This window comes from Platichthys flesus, chromosome 12 (assembly GCF_949316205.1).
Source record: "Platichthys flesus chromosome 12, fPlaFle2.1, whole genome shotgun sequence".
NCBI lineage: Eukaryota > Metazoa > Chordata > Actinopteri > Pleuronectiformes > Pleuronectidae > Platichthys > Platichthys flesus.
Window position 1 is genome coordinate 20,263,336 of NC_084956.1, and position 18,414 is coordinate 20,281,749.

Genomic DNA, 18,414 nt, shown 5'->3' on the forward strand with positions numbered 1-18,414 from the left:
TTCCCAAAGTAACGTGTCACTATGTCACAAATGAAGCCTGTTATTTTTATTGCACTATTTAACAAGAACCCCTTTTGAAATAACGACTTTCAGTTTGATTCGTAAATATACCTGTAGTGATGGCCGCACACTTTACGTGGCTCAAGAGTTTTGAGGAGAGCAGCTGGAGCTCTGCAGCTTGAAATGTACTATAAACTCTTGTGTCGTCACATTCTAACAACAAATAGCCAGTAATAGCTCAGCCAAACTCACCGACTCTATAAAGAAATGTGCCTGAATTTCCACGCTCCTTCATTGAGAAACTAATGAGTGGATAATGTGTTGATGTGTGTGGTGTTTTCCTCCTACAGACTACCCGTGTGTGAGCTGTGTCCGCCATTCAGAACCTATGCGTGTGTGCTAATAATCTCTGCTGCGCACAGGCAGCCTCAAGGCCTCCTCTCTGGTCACGTGACGTGTGTGTGATGACAAGGCGCCCCCTATCGGTGGATGCTGGGCGCGCAGCACGCAGACGTATCCCCGACTAGAAAAAAGCGCAGTTACATTTGTAGTTTTGAATAATTAAAAAAGTCTTAACAGCAGCTCAACTTATTTTTAGCTGATAAAACCCTGTGCGCTCTGCGGCAGAGTTAGAAATGAATATTCTTCTAGGGTTATGTCAGTTTTCTTCTTATAAGAAGTGATTCCGGTTCAGTGGGAAGGTTTGAACGTTCTCTGGAAAGTGACCATTGTTGTAATCAGGTCGAGGCTGTTTTCATTTCCACTTGCTGCCTCTCTAGGTTTTCCACGGGTCCGCAGCTGGAAACGGGGCAGGCTTTGTAGTGTGTCATGAAAGAGGTGTCGAGGTAAGTCCCGCATGTGGCACATTCTTCACTCATCGACAATGTTGTTCGCGTTTTACAGAGTCCTGAAGAATAGGCTAAAAGCTAATGCTAGCCAACTGTCACAACAACTAAACAAGGCCTCCAGCCGCGGTTGGTGGGCTAGCTCGCTCGTTTCCTGCTGGGTAGCTTTTCTATAAATGCACCCAACAAAACGAGCAAATTCACGCGTGGTCCTTCTCTTTGATAAACGTCAACTGTGTAGTCGCTTTGGTCGGAATGCGAGTCACTGATTTCACCATTTCTTCCCTAGCGGCAAGCTAACGTGTGCTAACATGCTAAATTAGCTAATTTGTTAGCGCAACCAGCCTGTTTGTAGCATCTTGGCTAACATGTTCTCGCCACCAGCCGAGGTGGAACAGCGGCACATTTCAAACACGTCAATACATTCCATGGTAAATGTGTGATTCGAGTTTGGTTTTCCACACAAATGTAGAGTCAGTGTTGAGATAGTTGTTTCAGTAATATAAGCACGTTGCTGTGATATCGTGTAGCTTCGTGTTTACACATGGTTTCGCGGCAATTGGAATGGGAGGAACATAAACTACCAAACACTGACAATCTTCCTCATTCGACGTTAGCAACAACCTGGTAAATAAGGGTAATTTCTCATATTTTTCACCACTCGTGACTGAATGAAACCGTGAGACGAATCGGTCGACGTAGTAGCGTCAAGTATCTTTGTTGAGTAGACTTCATGTCGTGTTTTGCCATGTTCCCTCGCAGCACCATGCCTGGTGGGCAGCAGCAGCAGCCTCAGAAACACTATGGCATCACCTCTGCCATTAGCCTTGCTCCTCCACGTGATATCGACCACCAGTACACCAAGAAACTCTGCGATGCTATGAAACCTTTTGGGGTATTTGAAGATGAAGAGGAATTGAACCATAGGTGAGGAAGCGTGTCATGTTTTAAATTGTATGTTTGACTTGTCACGTTTAGTAGGATTCTCGACTCTGCAGCTCTGAGCTGCAGGTGCAACTGCACATGAAAGGGATGCACAGTCTCAGAAAAACATTCACAGCAGCATGTATTGTATTTATTGTCCGCCTGCTGTTTTCTGCTGTGTTCTAATATACACATGCATGCCATTGTTGTAATTAAATGTATATTCCTTAATGTTTTGACATTTAAGACAGCTGAATTTGTTATGGTAAATATTTGCAGAGTCATTGTCTGATAAATTAAAGGCGTGGATTATAAAATAAGCACCAGCTAATTGTATTTCCTTGCAGACTTGCAGTTCTTGGGAAGTTGAACAACTTTGTCAAAGAATGGATCTCAGAGATCAGTGAATTAAAGGTAAGCTCTGTTCTTATGTCGATTTTTTTTTTTTGTACATTTAATTGGCGGTATATGATAAATTGTTGAGTCATCAATGGCGACTGTCCAATCAGAGAATGTGAAATCAAACAACTCAAACGCTGATTTCATTGTATATGCTACTCTCTTCAACAGAATCTCCCACCATCAGCCATTAGCTGTGTTGGAGGCAAGATATTTACATTCGGTTCGTACCGTCTTGGAGTACATACAAAAGGTATGTGTAGTTTTTATTTAAATATGAAATTCCTTTTTTCAACGGACAACAATCCAATCCCTATTCAATACCTGTAATTTGTTGAAGAAACACTAAGAAACTTTGCTATGTTTGCCTTTTTAACGGAGCGAAGAGACAGATGGAACAGGACATTAATGCCACACTCTATTTGACCCTGTCTAAGCAGGCGTGAATCGTTGTTTTTGATCTGCTCAGTTCACTCTGAACAAACTGAAGCACAAGGCTGGCATTGTCATATTCATCTGCTATTGAGTGTTTTTGAAAAGAGCATTTTTAGGGTTTGAAAGCAGCAGCAACACTGGCTCACTATAGGCTGAAGGCATTGGTGTGAAAGTGGGCCTGCTTAACACCTTGCGTCAAATAACAAACGCAATAATTTTAAATTTAGATGTTCAGCTACCAAGATGATTGATATATATTTACTTCAGCAATATAACCCCTCATCAGTTTCGGATGCTTTGTTTATTTTAGCCAGTTGCACTTTTTGATAAAACAGGTGTGAAATTACCTGTGTTCCATTCAAATGTTTGAACCTATTTATATCACAACTGTGAAGGTTGTGAACTGCCGAGTTACAGTAAACAAAAGGAAAGCTGCTGATGCATTCGATGTATAATATCTGTGGATACAATATGTGTAGGCCAACATAATGAACTGAGAATTTCAGTTGTGTTTCACAGATACACCACAACTGAATTATTTGCTGCTGTTTTAAGTGATGTGCTTATCAGAGATTTTTGGTGACAAAAATATGAAATTCCCTAAAAATACTGGCTACCTGCTGATTCTGAATTTAATTTTAAACTTTGCCTAAGCTGTTTTCAGACACAAACTCTAGAAAATGTTTCCGCACAATGGGGTGTGAACACTCTCTGGGGTTTGCCTTTCACATATAAAAAGTTCCTGGAAATTGTCCACTCAGACACATTTACAACATTACTGAAATCTTCAAAGTATTCAGGAGGGCCCAGCATGCAAGAGGCAGGGCGAACAAATTAATTATTCTATGGAGACCACATGTTTTTGTTTACACTACATCGCCATCGGTCTTTATCACCAAAGAATTTTACATTTCAGTGGGGGTTCTCTACATGTATTGCACAGCTTTTTCATCCTGGGATAATTGAATTCCTTAAAATGTTTGCATAGCGTTCAAAAACGTCATTAAGAATGGATTTCTTGCGTTTTTACTAGAGGCTTGCGGGGATCCTCCAGAGGCTCTTACTTGGACATTTGCAGTCTCACATAAAGCCCCTAGAGAATGTAAAGAGATTATCTGGAATTCAGTGCAGCTTTAATGATATAGCTGCCTGCCTAAAACAACTACAACTTGAAAATTAACTTATAGTAGGGTGTGTAAAGTAGTGCTGTAAAGCATTGCAAACTTCTCACTGGAGATCAAGAACAGGCGCTTAAACACAATTTAAAGAAATCAATATTCCCATTTATCAATTTTTATTTGATTTTCTTCATGAAGCCCTTAGCCTGTGTAACATGTTATTTCTATAGGATGCAGTAAACTCATTATTTCATATTCATTGAGTTGGCTATCAACAGAAACAGAAAAACAGGTCACTGATAATAACTACGCTGTTATTCGTTTTTTGTATTCCGCCAAAGACAAAGATATTAAGTTGTTTTAATGTTGTTCAGGCATAATTAGGTCTCAACCTTACCATGTAATTCCTTGAGATAGCGCATGTTGTGACATTGCGTTATACAAATAATAGAATTTTGTTATGGACAGTTGTCTCTACTAAAACAACATACACAACCTTCTATTGTGAAGAAGAGCCACTTTGCAAATGTAGCAGGTTGAAGTGGACATAACATAATCGAGAATGATAAAGAGGCATTGTATGCATTCATGAAGTTTCAAAAGTAATTGATCTCCCTTTCCAAATTGTGCCACTTGACCATCTTGTGTCTAACATTTCATAATTTCCTATTTATTCTAGAGAAAAAATATATCTGGTTAATGCAACCATACTGAAGACCAATACTTTTGATTTCATAATCTAAATTTATCTTATCTATTTTGAAGACATTGTGTATAATTCAAGATTGATTTATTGTCTGCTGAAGCTTAGTTTAAAATATGTTTGATGGCATGGACATATCAGGGCAACAGAAGGAAGATTTACAGTCACCTCTTCTGTGAAGACATCGTAAAATGTCTTCACTTTATCCTGCGTTTTTACAGAGTTTAACAGAAATCATCAGTGTTGAGAAAACTCAGGCCTCATTTGTGTGTCTTGTCAGTTCATTGGGTGAGACTGTCTAAAGCAGTCTGGGGTTGAATCCGAGTGATCTTTGTCAAACACTAAAGTTTCTGTGCTTTCTTTTATCTCCTCTACTTTCTAAATGCCAAAAGTTGTTTACTTACACAATCTTTAACCTTGAATGTCGCCGCCTTGCTTAGTCTATTTATCAGATTGTTATTGAAGTCATCAACCTACTGAGCAACACAGATTATACTGATAAACGTTACTGTCTATTACAGGAGCTGATATTGATGCCTTGTGTGTGGCTCCACGTCATGTAGAGAGAACTGACTTTTTCCAGTCTTTTTTTGAGAAATTTAAACAGCATGAAGAAATCAAAGACTTGAGGGTAAGTCAAGTCTTTTTCAACAATCTCATTATAGCAAAAGGCAACAAACAAATGTATCTGTAGGCTTCAATGTTACCTTAATTAATTTAGAGAGTGACTGCAATATTGGACGTTAACCCAATAAAGAAGCTCTTGTTTTATCTGAGCCTTAAAGTCGTGATCATGTAAATTCAAAGGTTTCAGTGTACAGGATGACATCACTTGCATCACTGTTCCCAGGGGAGAAAGCCATGCTCCCTTGTTCACTCTCCTGCGAATTAACAACTATATGTAGCCTTTTTTACATTGCTGGACTATGTCTGTATGGTTGAGTCTAACTTTGAAACATTTAGAATTTAAGAATTCTACTGTCTTGTCCAAGATTTGATTTTGATATTGTCTGTCTCTTTTTGTTAAGGCTGTCGAGGATGCTTTTGTACCAGTGATAAAGTTCAAATTTGATGGAATAGAGGTAAGTTACTGAGATATACCTATTGCATTTTGTTAAGCCTCCACGCCAGCAACAGCAAGTGGCCCGGCGGCTTTATGTTTTCAGGTCATCTGTCCGTCCCATTCCTGTGAACACGATATCTCAGGAGAGATCAAGGTCACAGTGACTTCAAAATATATATTTTTGGCCTCCTGATATCTCAAGCCTGCTTGAAGGAATTTCTTCCACTTTTGATCAGTTGTGACCTGGATTGAAAGACAGTGATTATGTTTCAGTTGTCAAACGTTACAGGGACCTCAGTTACTTGGCCCTGACCTAGTACTGACTTCACCACATGGCTATACTTAACACAGACTACTCACCAATGAAATTATTTTGTGTTGTTTTTTAGGCCCTGTTTTCAGTATCTAGTGTAGTGAACTTTAAATATTACCTACTACAGAAGCCTTGTAAAGAATAATGGTTTAGATCATAATGCTTTATTTTGGTCAAATTTAAATAAATATAAAGTTTTTTCGGACAATAAAGGAAATAGTGGACACAGGTTGGTGCCAAGTTTGAATTCCAGATCTGTGAAAACTCCAAGAGAGAAGACACGATATCTAATGATGTGACCGAGATGAAAATCAACATGACTGCTCTTCCAATGTGTTGCTTCCTTTAAAGTAGTAAATCTTAACATGATAGACAAAATTATAAGATTATATCTTGAACCATCTCCAATACCTACTTTCTATCTCCGTCTGAGCAGATTGACCTGCTCTTTGCCAGACTGGCCTTGCAGTCCATTCCAGACAACCTGGACCTAAGGGGAGACTCCATCCTGAGAAACTTGGACATTAGGTGTATTCGCAGCCTTAATGGTACGTTTCTTTTCCACAGTGAACGTGTACATAAGTACAATAATTGTTTGTTATACACCACATTTGGCAGATATATGACTAAATCTGAAACGTGAACCATATCAAATTGTGAATTAACACGCACATTTCAATGTAACGTTTTAATGAAATGAAAAATGATTTGACCCATTTGAACTGTTAAAAAACTTAAGTGTGGGTTGCCACAAATAAATGAATGTTTGGGAAACACTGGTGTGATGCTTGTTTGAGATTTATCTTTTGTTTAAGAGATGTCACGATAAAAAACTTTGATGTCACGATTATAGTCAGAGGAAATATCGAGGTTTAACGGTTTTCATGATTATCAATACTTTAGAAGGATAAGAAACAACAAGCAATATATAGCTAATAATATACCTAATGAACCTTAAATAATTATCAACTATTATTTCCAGTTAGTTTTTATAGCCTAACCTGTGTTTGTGTCAGCTTGTAAGCTGGAGCTGGTCAAAAACCGAAAGGCCAGTGTTGTGGAAATAAGACTGTTAAAGCAGTTCCCTCTTCTCAACTAACTTTTCAGCGGCTCACACACACAAACACAAAACATGGCCCACGAGAGGCAGGACACCATATTTAGATATCGTAGTTTTTAGATTTCTTACGGTTTTTAAGTTATGGTAAAATCGGTTAATCCCGACATTCTTAATTTGTTTACTTCCAGGCTGTAGAGTGACAGATGAAATTTTGTACCTGGTGCCAAACAAAGAAAACTTCAGGCTGACATTGAGAGCCATCAAACTGTGGGCGAAACGTAAGTGAATTCAAAACATTTCAGATACTTTCACATCTTCTTTTCTACTTAACTGCATGTTATTTCATCAAAGAGTCCTTTTCAACCTATCTTCGGCATTATGAACTCTACGCCATCATCAGTTTTGCAGATCAAAAACAGTTGTTATAACTTAAAATATAAATTCCCTAAAAAAAAGACTAACACATTTATCTCAACCTTCTCCAGGTGTTCCGATTCAGTGTATTTTTGATAACATCACTCATTTCATTTTTGGGTAACTCCATTATTTCAATTAATGATAGTCATAATCTTCATTATAGTCTATAGATGTTATCAGACATGATTTGCGGCTAAACTATGGAGAATTGGGTCCAGAGTTTACCCAGGGTTTGCCTTTTAGACATGCACAACACAGTGGGAGGTTTTCTGCACAGGCGCATTCACAACAGCAACAAATCCGCTGTATTAGTCAGACGAGAGGTGGAGCAGCCGGGTGCAGCAGACGGAGCAGTATTGGAAGCTGGTGAAAGGAGAACTCAGGCAGCAGCTAATGTCTCATGCAGAATATTTTACTGTAGACTTGATGCATCGAGTAGACAAGAAAGAGACAATATATATGCAAACGATATACAAACGGTAACATGAGCAATTGTCACCCCCCTCCCCCCCAATACTGAAGATGTCTTCCACAAAATCCCCATATATCTTCCTCTACTTGCGTCACCATTCCAACAGCACATCCATGAATGGCTAGAATTGCAGTCATTCTGTTACATGTAGGTGTTTGCATCCCATTTGATAGTTAAGCCTGAAGTATGCATTCCTAAATCACATTGTCTTGCCACTGGTGAAATACGCAAAAGAGTTGAAGTTCTGAAAGTCGCTAAGCATAGTTTCAATGTACTTTTGGTTGGTCCTTTATCAATGACCTGACCTTGGTGTACTGCTTGAAGAGAAGGGAGTGTGTGTGGAATTAGACACTCACGACAGATATATAATATTATATACATAAGCACATGATTTTCTTTACAACACACAGACACCAGCATCAGCTCTTGTCACAACACATCCTCTTTAAATGTCTGTCTTCTACTTGTATGACACTGCTATTTCACTGGGAGATACGTTTTCTTTTTTTTTTCAGTCCCCGTCTTCACTATCCTTTCCTTTTCCAAAAACAAGAGTCTGCTTTAACCGGGTCTAGTTTCCACAGTTACACTAGATCCAGCGTGAACCATTTCTGTTACAAAAGGAAAGGCAGATTTTCCTGTTATGGTTTCTTAATGAGAGACTCACTTCCTTTTGTCCTGTAAATCAAGCCTTTACCTTCCCAAGAGATTTCATACCTGGTGTCAGTTGAGGTACAGGGAGAATGCTTAAAGAGAATCTACATTTACTCCAGCATGATAGGTTAAACCATAGGCTTGTCGTGATCTCTCATGTGACTGTAGGTCGTGGGATCTACTCCAACATGTTGGGGTTTCTGGGTGGAGTGTCGTGGGCCATGCTGGTTGCCAGGACCTGTCAGCTCTACCCTAACGCTGTAGCCGCCACGCTCGTGCACAAGTTCTTCTTGGTTTTCTCAAAATGGTGAGAATGTGGCTCTTTACAAATCTCACTTTATTTTTGTCCTGTGCCACTTGATGGCAGTATTGCACATCCTTCTGCAGTCACAGGTGATGGAATTCAAAATCCACAATTTGATTAACTACATTTGTGATTCATTGTTCAGGGAGTGGCCAAATCCTGTTCTACTGAAACAGCCTGAGGACAGTAACCTGAATTTACCAGTGTGGGATCCCAGAGTGAGTATGACATAAGTGATTCCTTTCCGCATCTTGTTGCTATGTTGCTATGTTGTATGCCCCTGTTATGTGTATTTCTACAAGACACAGGTAATACAGTAATATCTGCTAAATTGTTAAAAGTTTGTTTATTCTTTTTCAAAGTTGGCTCAACAGAAATGAGTACAGCTACATGTATTGTCTCTTATTTCATCTCTCCTTATTCCTCTGTCCTCATGTGACCACGACATTAATCGGGTCCCCCCTTCATGAGTTCCAATGCTCTTAAGTCTGCTCGGAGGACGCTTCCCCAGAGCAACTCGGGCTAGGAAGACTTCACACGTGGACGTCTTTATCAGACAGACACATCCCATCAGTTAAAATGCATTAGTCCAATAGTCAAATACCTGTGTGAACAGGTTAATAATAGTACTGTGTGCACTGCAGTAAATACTTGTTAAGAGCTTGCTCTTCTTTTGTCTTCTTGACTTTTCCCTAAACCCTCTTTATGTCATCAAGTCTTATTTAATGTGCTCCTAGTCAAAGAGCAGGAGAGACTCTCAGTCTGAATGTTTGTTTTCTAGGTCGGACATCCCTTTATATATGTTTTGACTTTTTTTTTTTATATCAAATTTACCCAAACCAATTTGTCTATTGCATAAACTGAAAACAATTCTCGTCATTAAAATTGCTGTGTCATGTTTGTTGTGTCCCTTCAGCAATAAACACATTTTAATTGTCTATTGTTGTCATTTCCGTTGAGTCACAGTAGAGCCAACTATCACTATGCATTGGGCAGAAAATTCTATTTTTTATTTCTCCCCCTCTGTTTATACTATGTACTGAGACATTTTCCCGATGAAATATACTTAATTTTTTTGTTTTTATATGGAAGTACATCTTACTTGGGATCTGTCTGTATACAGTTTTTTTTTTTTTTTTTTTTTTGAATTGGTTGAGGCTCAATGTGAACATGTATTATTTATGATTATACTGTACGACACTAAAATACAATGGGTGAATCTAATGGTACTAACACTGCAGACTATTCACGCATTCTACGGCTGGTATGGCATATTATAAGTACTAAGTAGCAGTTCAGCTAAATATGGATGATCAGCTGCGCAGCCTTCATCAGTAATCCCAGATGATTTAAGAGAGGGAACCTCAAAAATATTGATTTGATTCCTCCTCCTTTGCATTAATTGAGGAGGGCAACTTTAAGAAAGTAACGTGAATTGGGATGTACAGTGCATGGTTGGGATTGGGAGTGTGGCACTGGGGTACAGTGCTCATGAAGGCCAATTTCCTGCTGTGAAACCAATCTTGCTCCCCTGTTTGTAGGTGAACCCGTCTGACAGATACCACTTGATGCCCATCATCACGCCTGCCTATCCCCAGCAGAACTCCACGTACAATGTGTCCACATCAACACGCACCATCATGAGCGAGGAGTTCAAATACGGTAAATCAGCATGCATATGTGAAACGGCACTCAAAGAAATTGAATTCATACCTTATAACCATGTGTTTGTGTTCTCGTAAAACAAGTTTTGGCCAAAGTCTGATAATGGTACAGTCACTGAGTAATGTTGAATTGTCAAGCCTTACAAATTTGTCCATGTGTTTATCATGAACAGGCCTAAGCATCACAGATGAGATTCTTCAGGGAAAAGCAGAATGGCCTAAACTCTTCGAGCCACCCAACTTTTTCCAGAAATACAAGTAGGTATTGAATTTGTCAGATGAACGATGGATGGGAGGAACTTTTTACTGACCAAATCATAAGTAAAACATGCAGAGCTGTATCAAGTAACACTATGTTGAAAGAAACTGCCTGGCTCACATTAGCAGTTTTGAAGGAAACAGTTTATTTGCGTTGTTTTTTTTTCTAACCACCTCATTGTTTTCACATTTTGAAGACTCTGCAGATTTGACTCATCCTGACTGTGGTTGCTAGAGTTGGATCGACTCATTTTGTTTATGCAAGCTCTTCTCAAACACACACACACCTCAGTTACCACAGCTAAGTTCTAGGACAGGTTCTTTAGGAGCTTATACTCCCCAATTGGAGCTTTGTGAGTCAAAGGAGCACTGGTGTGGTCATGGTTTTTGTTCCACCATGTAACAACAAACTGCACAATCAAAAGTATGTACATGTGAGCCAAGATTGATGAATCCTGCAGCCCAGTAAAGGTGAAAAGCGGTCACAAGATCTTTTTACCAGCACAGCAGTTCTGCATCAAATACTGACTGTTATGACATGTTTTCACTATACATCTGAGTAGGATCCAGCAAATGTTTCTTAAATGTTGATTTTCTGTTTTGTGCTGCAGGCATTATATAGTTCTGACTGCCAGCGCATCCACAGAAGAAAACCACTTAGAATGGTGAGTGTCACTGGATTTCTAGTAGGTCGACAAATTCCTTATCGTGCTTAATGTGCCGACTGGCACAGTGGTGCAACTGTCTGTACATTACTACTGTGAATGTAACTCATTTCCATCTCACTCATGTGAAAATCCTGATGTTTTTCCTCAGGATCGGTCTGGTTGAGTCAAAGATCCGTGTTCTGGTTGGAAACCTGGAGAGGAACGAGTACATCACCTTGGCTCACGTCAACCCACAGTCCTTCCCCGGGTCCAAAGAAAACCGCAACGAGTGAGTGTACTTGTATCCAAGCATACAAACACACGCTTCACACACTATACACAGAGAAAGTTCTGGAATAGGAAAGATTTGTGTGCGTGCGCATGCTCCTCGTGCAAGTCAGTGAGTCCAGAACTCCATTGTTGTCAAAGGTCTTCAGACAGACACATGATATTCAGTGTTTTCATTTCTAGACTTGTTGGAGCAAAACGAACATAATTATTACTTTGGTCTGCAATTAGCATGAAATAAACAAGTGAATAAAAGTTTTAATTTGAAACCTCTTGTTTTTCTGCAACAGGAACGACTTTGTATCGATGTGGTTCATCGGGATTATCTTCAAGAAAGTGGAGAATGCAGAGAGTGTGAACATTGACCTGACGTACGACATCCAGTCCTTCACAGACACTGGTACGTCCTCTTTTCGTTAATACTTGAGTTGTCACCCAGCAAGAGGAAGTGCTCCAGTTCCAAGCTGTCAAAGTAGATGAAATGGCTAGCACACTTATCAAGAAAGTGTGACGTGTAAAAATGTTCAGCGAACCTGAATGTGACCTGTGATGTTCTCTGTAGTGTACAGACAAGCCAACAACATCAACATGCTGAAGGATGGGATGAAGATTGAAGCCACACATGTAAAGAAGAAACAGCTCCATCAGTATCTTCCTCCTGAAATGGTGCAGAAGAAGAAGAGGGTGAGATATCTACCTCAGCACGTCGGGACAAATCTATTATCATTTTTCAATACACCAGGGATTTTGTCTTAATATTTTGCCTCTTGTTAAATTGTCTCTAATCCCCCTCTCCCCTTCATGCAGAGCATGGCAGAGTTGAACCGCAGCTCTAACGGTGGGAGCTCGAAGCGCATCTCTCTGGACAGCAGTCATCTGGACAGCTCCAGAGACACAGACTCAGGGACTCCCTTCAGCTCCCCACCCGAAAAACCCTCCAAACCTGCCTCCGACACCGATGACAGGTATGTTATATTTCTGACTTGTGCTTTTCCCTTCCTGTTATTCTGCTTATCCTGTGTTGATGCTTATAATAATCTTCCTTTTTTCAGTGTCAGCCCTCCCAAGCAGCTTTTTGAGGAAGGCTCTCCAGCACCCAGTGCCGCAGCAGCTGCTGATGACCAGGGCATGTCTATCCCTGTCATTGGCTCAAGTGAGTTTTACAGCGACTACTACAAAGAAAGTATTGTTACATAGAAAAAATTCTTCCTGTGGTCTGTTGTTTTTTCGATATTTGCAGATTGTATGGTCATATCATATTTAGGCTACTTTGCAGTCCACCATGTACATACATACAGTAATCAGGGTTTCCATGGGGTCTGAAAAAGTCTACAGTCTAAAATGTAAAAATCTGAATTATTGACCTAGAAACAAGCTTTTGTGTAAATTTGAATAACGTCACAGTTCATTTAATCGTATTCCTTCATACTCCTGTCATACTTTACAGAGATGTTACTTTTCATAAAATTATCAAGCAGTTGTCAATAAGTGATATTAATTATCTAAAATGTCACTTAATTGACACCTGCAGAAACACAAATACAAATCTAGAGAACTGTATTGATTCATGTTCTTTAACTGGATACCAGAGATTTGAATAATACTCCCTCATCTAATTTCTTCCCTTCTGTGTGTTCCTCATTGTGAAGAGCCTGTGGGTAAAGCGAAGCCAGCCTCCCCACAAGCCAGCAGCAGTGAGGAGCCCAATGACGCCAGCAGCCCCAAAGAGGAGCCCAATGGGCTGGACGACTCCATCATTGAAGCTCCTGCCAATAGACCACCATCGCCTACACAAGAGGACCTGGCCAAGAGGCCAAAAGACACAGAGGTCAGGAGAGTGTTCCAAGTTCAGGACAGGTGTCAACATGAATGTGTTGGGATTTTAACTAAACGGGATGCGGTCATTGTTTTTGCTGCAGGTGGTGCCTGTTGATGACTCTATATTTAAGGAGCCATATCCACCATCCTCTGACTCCAGTGTACATGGAGATGGAGCCGATACTGTAGGTGTCATCTACAATCTACCTTGGTTAACTGTTTATGGAAAGATGGAAAGACAATTAATGTATTTACTTGCATGTTGTCTCCTCAAAATTAGACTCCACTTGCTGGATCTAAGGCTAAGGCCATTCCAACCATTGATACCTCAAGAACACAGGTAGCAACTTATTTGTTCAACCATCAGCTCTATCTCACACTGACATACAAAGTAGGAAGTTATTGACTAATTAACCTTGTTCTTTGTGAGTGCAGAGACTTCCCAGCATGGAGCTGCCAGACGCCTCCTCGCCCCTCCCAGCCAGCAACAGTTGTCGTGTCGTGAAGAATTCAATTAAATTGGCCCTCAACCGCCACAAGTGAGAATCTTTTTTTTATTCTTGCACCAACATGCCAGTGGAACAGTTTTTTAATTATCTGTCTGACTTAATTAAATGTACTCGTACCTTCCAATTTCCTGCAGCATCACACCTCCTAAGCCCCCAATGTTTGAGGGCACCCTCACCCCTGACGCTGCTCCTGCCACGGAAGAGAAAGGCATGTCCATTCCTGTCATTGGCTCGAGTGAGTATCTGTTTTAAACCATCAGTCTTTGTAACTGAAGTCATCTTTCTCTAATATTGGAGAACAAGACTTGGTCTAAATCTAGTTCATGGGGGCACCTGCTTATGTTGCTCACATAAGCAGTATTTTATTACACCTGATTAGACATTATAGTCTTTATCAACAAAACAAGTATGATTATAAGTGATTATGAAAAGATGACTGAAATATGCCTCAATAAGATGTAATGTTAAACAACAGTCACCATACTGCTTCTCCGATAAAAATTTTATTTTTATAATTTGTATCAATGTTGCAGACCTATGCTGAGAAGGGCATTATAGGTAACTGTCACAAGGGATTGCTGAGTTAAGCTTACGCCTCCCCAAAGTCAAACTAGGTATCCTGCAGACCTGGTAGAAGGGAGTGTTATCTCAGTAACTGTGTGCAAACTTTAGAATTGTACTTTTTCAAGGATTAGTCATAAATTGAATTAAATGTTAAAACCAGTTGTCCACATGACCAATGTTTTTCGGTTTCTCTCTGTAGAAAATGTGACCTCAAAACACGTGGTGCCCCCTGTAGGCAGCTCCATCCCTACATTAGTGAGCAGAGGAGCAGACCCACTAAACGGTGCAGCCTCCAAGAGACCCCACTCCCCCTCCCTGGAGGAGCAGGCCAAGAGGCTGAAAGAAACTGAGAAGGCCAGAATCCACATCGCTTGAACTGACCACCAACAGACTGGATTTACACACACACACAGAGGTGGGGCTTTACAGTTCAGGCAAACACCAAGGAGACGACTTCACACGGGGACAGGGAGTGCGTTCCGATGGGTCAGTCTCAAGAGTGAAGCAGCAGGACGGACACTCACGCCACACCCTCAGAGATTACAGATTTGCTTGTGGATAGGTGATTTGGTCAATGTTGTCTGCGCCCTCTGTCAAACTCACCACCAGAGGGCATCTTACACAACTTTATGGAGTAATTTTACATGAGATCTAAAGCAACAGTTTTTTTTTTTTACTTGTCTTCTCCCTCAGTGGTTAAAAACGAGCTGCTCTTCTGATCATTTCCCCTTTTCTCTCAGTTAACATATTTTAAAAACGACCACAAACAGTTATCAACCCTTGCTACACACATTGGTGTACGCTGATTTTCTTTTTTCTCTCGCTCTTCTCTCCCAAACAGAAACCTGTACAGTAAATGTTGATGTACATAACTTTTTTTGTCTTAAAAAAAAAGAAGCAAAAGATCACTTAAGTCTTTTGACCATTCTATTGTAGTTTTATCTAAAAAGGAAAAAAAAAGTTAAAAAAATTGTAATTTCTTGTTTTTCTCTACTGCTTGTCCAAAAAAAAAAATGTCTCCAGCCCTGGATATTTTTTTGTAAACATTGTATAGGTTTGGATACAGTCGTTGGGGAGGATTAATCGAGTGTTTTACCTTAAACAGAAATCACAACCGTGCCTCTTTGGGCTACCATGACAACCCAGAGAGGGCCTGCGGTTAGTGTTGACTTGCTGTGTGTAGGTGATCATAGATGCCCAGTGACGTCGATGCTTCTCAGGTGCTAGAGCAAGAAAATCGTTCTCACAACTACGGGAAATGTTGTGCATTTTCTGGAAGTGAAGCTTTTCTGTCATTCGAGGGATTAGCGCCAAGCATTGGAAGAACCATATCAGAACGCTTCGCTGATCCTTCTGCTCAGTAGCTCTGGTGGCACTGTCATACCTGCTGTTGGTCTGGGGTTAGAAGTAAAGTTTGATGGGTTTTCTTCTTACTTTTCATGGTGTGTTAAAAACCCGATGTCAGATATGTGCCTCACGCAAAGTGAGTGAAAACGTTAACGAGTGTTAGTTTTGTGTTTGTATCTGTGATTGACATAATGTCGCCCAGAGTGATCCTCTGGACCATAAGGAAGGCTAACTAACACATCTTCCCCCCCTGCCTCCCCCCTCTCACCCCACCATCTTACCCACCACCGCCTCTTCACCAGGGTCTGTTTGCTAGCGGCACTTCGTACAGATGCAGCAAAGTCCTGGCAATTTTCCGTGTTCCGCGTCCATGAAAGAGTTGTGTGGTGCTTTGTAGGGGAAAAATGGTTCAAAGCTTTTTTGATGAGTTGTGCCGGTGTGTGCATGCATAGGCGGTTTACATGTTGGAGAGAGACGGAATTCCCTTCGTTTTTTGGGTGTTAACTCTCTGCGCCTCCTGTGGAGGTTCTTAAAAGGCATCTCCTGGGGCCACGGCTGGGGGCGAGTGGCAGGGGGTCAGGAGACAACGTCTTCCTGCCATTGGCCCCCGACCCTCCATCTTTACGGTCTGAAGCTGGGTTTCTTTGTGTTGGTCCTCAGCACAGAGGTTATATGTATACAACAAAGTGTAAAGTGATGCTAAAGAAGCGCCCTCGTCATCGGAGCAGGTAGAGAGTTGGGACACAGGCTCTTTTTTTCCAGCATCAGTTTCTCGAACTAAATGTACAGAGATCAGATTTTTTTTTCTTTCTGTTTTTTCATTTTTTTTTTCTTTTTCAAAAGACATATTCTTCATTACCGGGGGTTTTCTTATCACTTTATTTATATTTGCATATTTGTACCATGTGATCTTTTTTTTAATAGCATTCATTGTAGGTAGGTCTTTTTTGATTGAAATCTACACCACTCTTTCAGACATGTTTCACTCTTCAGAAACATTTAACTAAACAGGTCATTTAGTCGTTTGTTTCTAAAATGTATTTTTGTATGTGTTTATCACTTCCTTTAAAGAATCCGTACAGCAATTAAACCCCTAAAAAAACTACTCTGGAGTCTTGAGTTTTTGTTGCATATATTTAACGCTGCGTGGCCATGTTTGATCCCATGACGAAGATGATGTTTTAATTGATGTTGTGTTTGATGTGAGGAGAAGGTGTTAACGTCTCTTATGGGTCACTAAGAACATTTTTTTATAGCTCTGGATACTGATTTTTTTGTTTTAATACTCAAGTTAAGCATATTAAGTGGTTGTTGCTAAAAACTCTGGTTGAGGCTGCAGATTAGTCAGGTCACCTTCAATCTGGTTAATTGACTCGGGCTCTTCTCTGGTGTGGTCCAGGATCTAGTATCAGTGCTGCAGACAGCAGCTCAGATAAACTCAGTGATAAACTCTTTTAGGTAATTTGTAAGCTATTACAAGGCTATTATAGATTATGTTTGTGTTTGCGATAAGATCTGCACTGAGACTCTCCTTTGTCTCCTATGATTGGCCTTTCTCGAAATGCTTGATAGGAGCAAATCATTTCTAAATAAAATCTATATCAGTATCTGGGTTAATTCCATTATTTCCAGTGGATAAAAAAAAACCGTTGAATTTGAATCAGATTACAATCATATGAAAAGTTCTCCTTGATGAACCTCTAACAAGGTGACTGTGTGATCTTGCTTTATGGAATGTGAACGAATAACTGGTACCAACTACCTTTACTGACAGGATCCAGTTATTAGACCAGACCAAGCAGGACCCTTGCCTTTTATAGTGAACAACCTGCTAGATTTTTCTTCCACAGAAAGACCTACAAAATTATAATACATTTTATTTATATGCACATTTCAGATCCCTCAAGGTAACATATCAAGGCAGAGATAATACAAAATACAACGAAAGACATTCAGTCTGAATATGCCAGTTTAAAAAGATGAGTTTTGAGATGGGATTTGGAAATGGAAATGGAAATTTGACTAGTAACAATTGTATTATATACAATAGATCTGCTTTCAGGAATTGATCTGATCCACATATTTACAATTCACCGTCCCTTTTCGAGACTCAAGCATTTCACTGCCAGCGACTGCTTAATGTTATTGTTGTGCATTGACAATAAAAATCTTGAATCTTGAATCTGTGTGTGTGGATGGTGTTTTAATGCACTTTGGGTTTTGGAGATTAAGAGAAAAAAAATGTTTTTATTTCTATAAAGAAATATGTTATAGTTACATATGTGTCACATTTTTTCCATATTAAACAAGAAATATGAGCCTTTTGACTTTTAGGCTGATAGGTGTTTTCAGTTATTGAAACGCTGATGTCTAGTGAAAGAACACGAAGACATTGTGCATACTATTTAGCCACCAGAGGGCGCTACAGATCCTACAATTTTGGGACATGTTTCTTTAACTGGTGTTAATGAGGTCATGATGGTAGGGTCGCAAAATGATCTGCAGAAATTACAGGCAATTTATTAACAAAATAAACTAGCATATTTTAAATCTAAATTAAAAAATAATATTCAAAAATTCAACTAAAACATACCATGCAGAGGAAAAATGTG

At 39.9% G+C, this 18,414-nt stretch overlaps 1 protein-coding gene across 1 annotated transcript; it reads left to right on the forward strand.

The window, feature by feature from the left end:
• The first annotated feature begins 502 nt into the window (after positions 1-502).
• papolg (poly(A) polymerase gamma) lies at positions 503-16,907 on the forward strand. Its single transcript, XM_062400713.1, has 24 exons — positions 503-845; positions 1,608-1,772; positions 2,117-2,183; positions 2,340-2,421; positions 4,946-5,055; positions 5,453-5,506; positions 6,237-6,348; positions 7,049-7,138; positions 8,572-8,710; positions 8,853-8,925; positions 10,249-10,369; positions 10,545-10,629; positions 11,241-11,294; positions 11,446-11,565; positions 11,855-11,964; positions 12,127-12,248; positions 12,372-12,529; positions 12,617-12,717; positions 13,214-13,392; positions 13,484-13,567; positions 13,663-13,722; positions 13,818-13,921; positions 14,026-14,126; positions 14,655-16,907. The coding sequence occupies exons 1-24, from the start codon at positions 829-831 to the stop codon at positions 14,828-14,830; spliced, it is 2,484 nt and encodes an 827-aa protein (XP_062256697.1). The 5' UTR covers positions 503-828; the 3' UTR covers positions 14,831-16,907.
• The last annotated feature ends 1,507 nt before the right edge of the window (positions 16,908-18,414 follow it).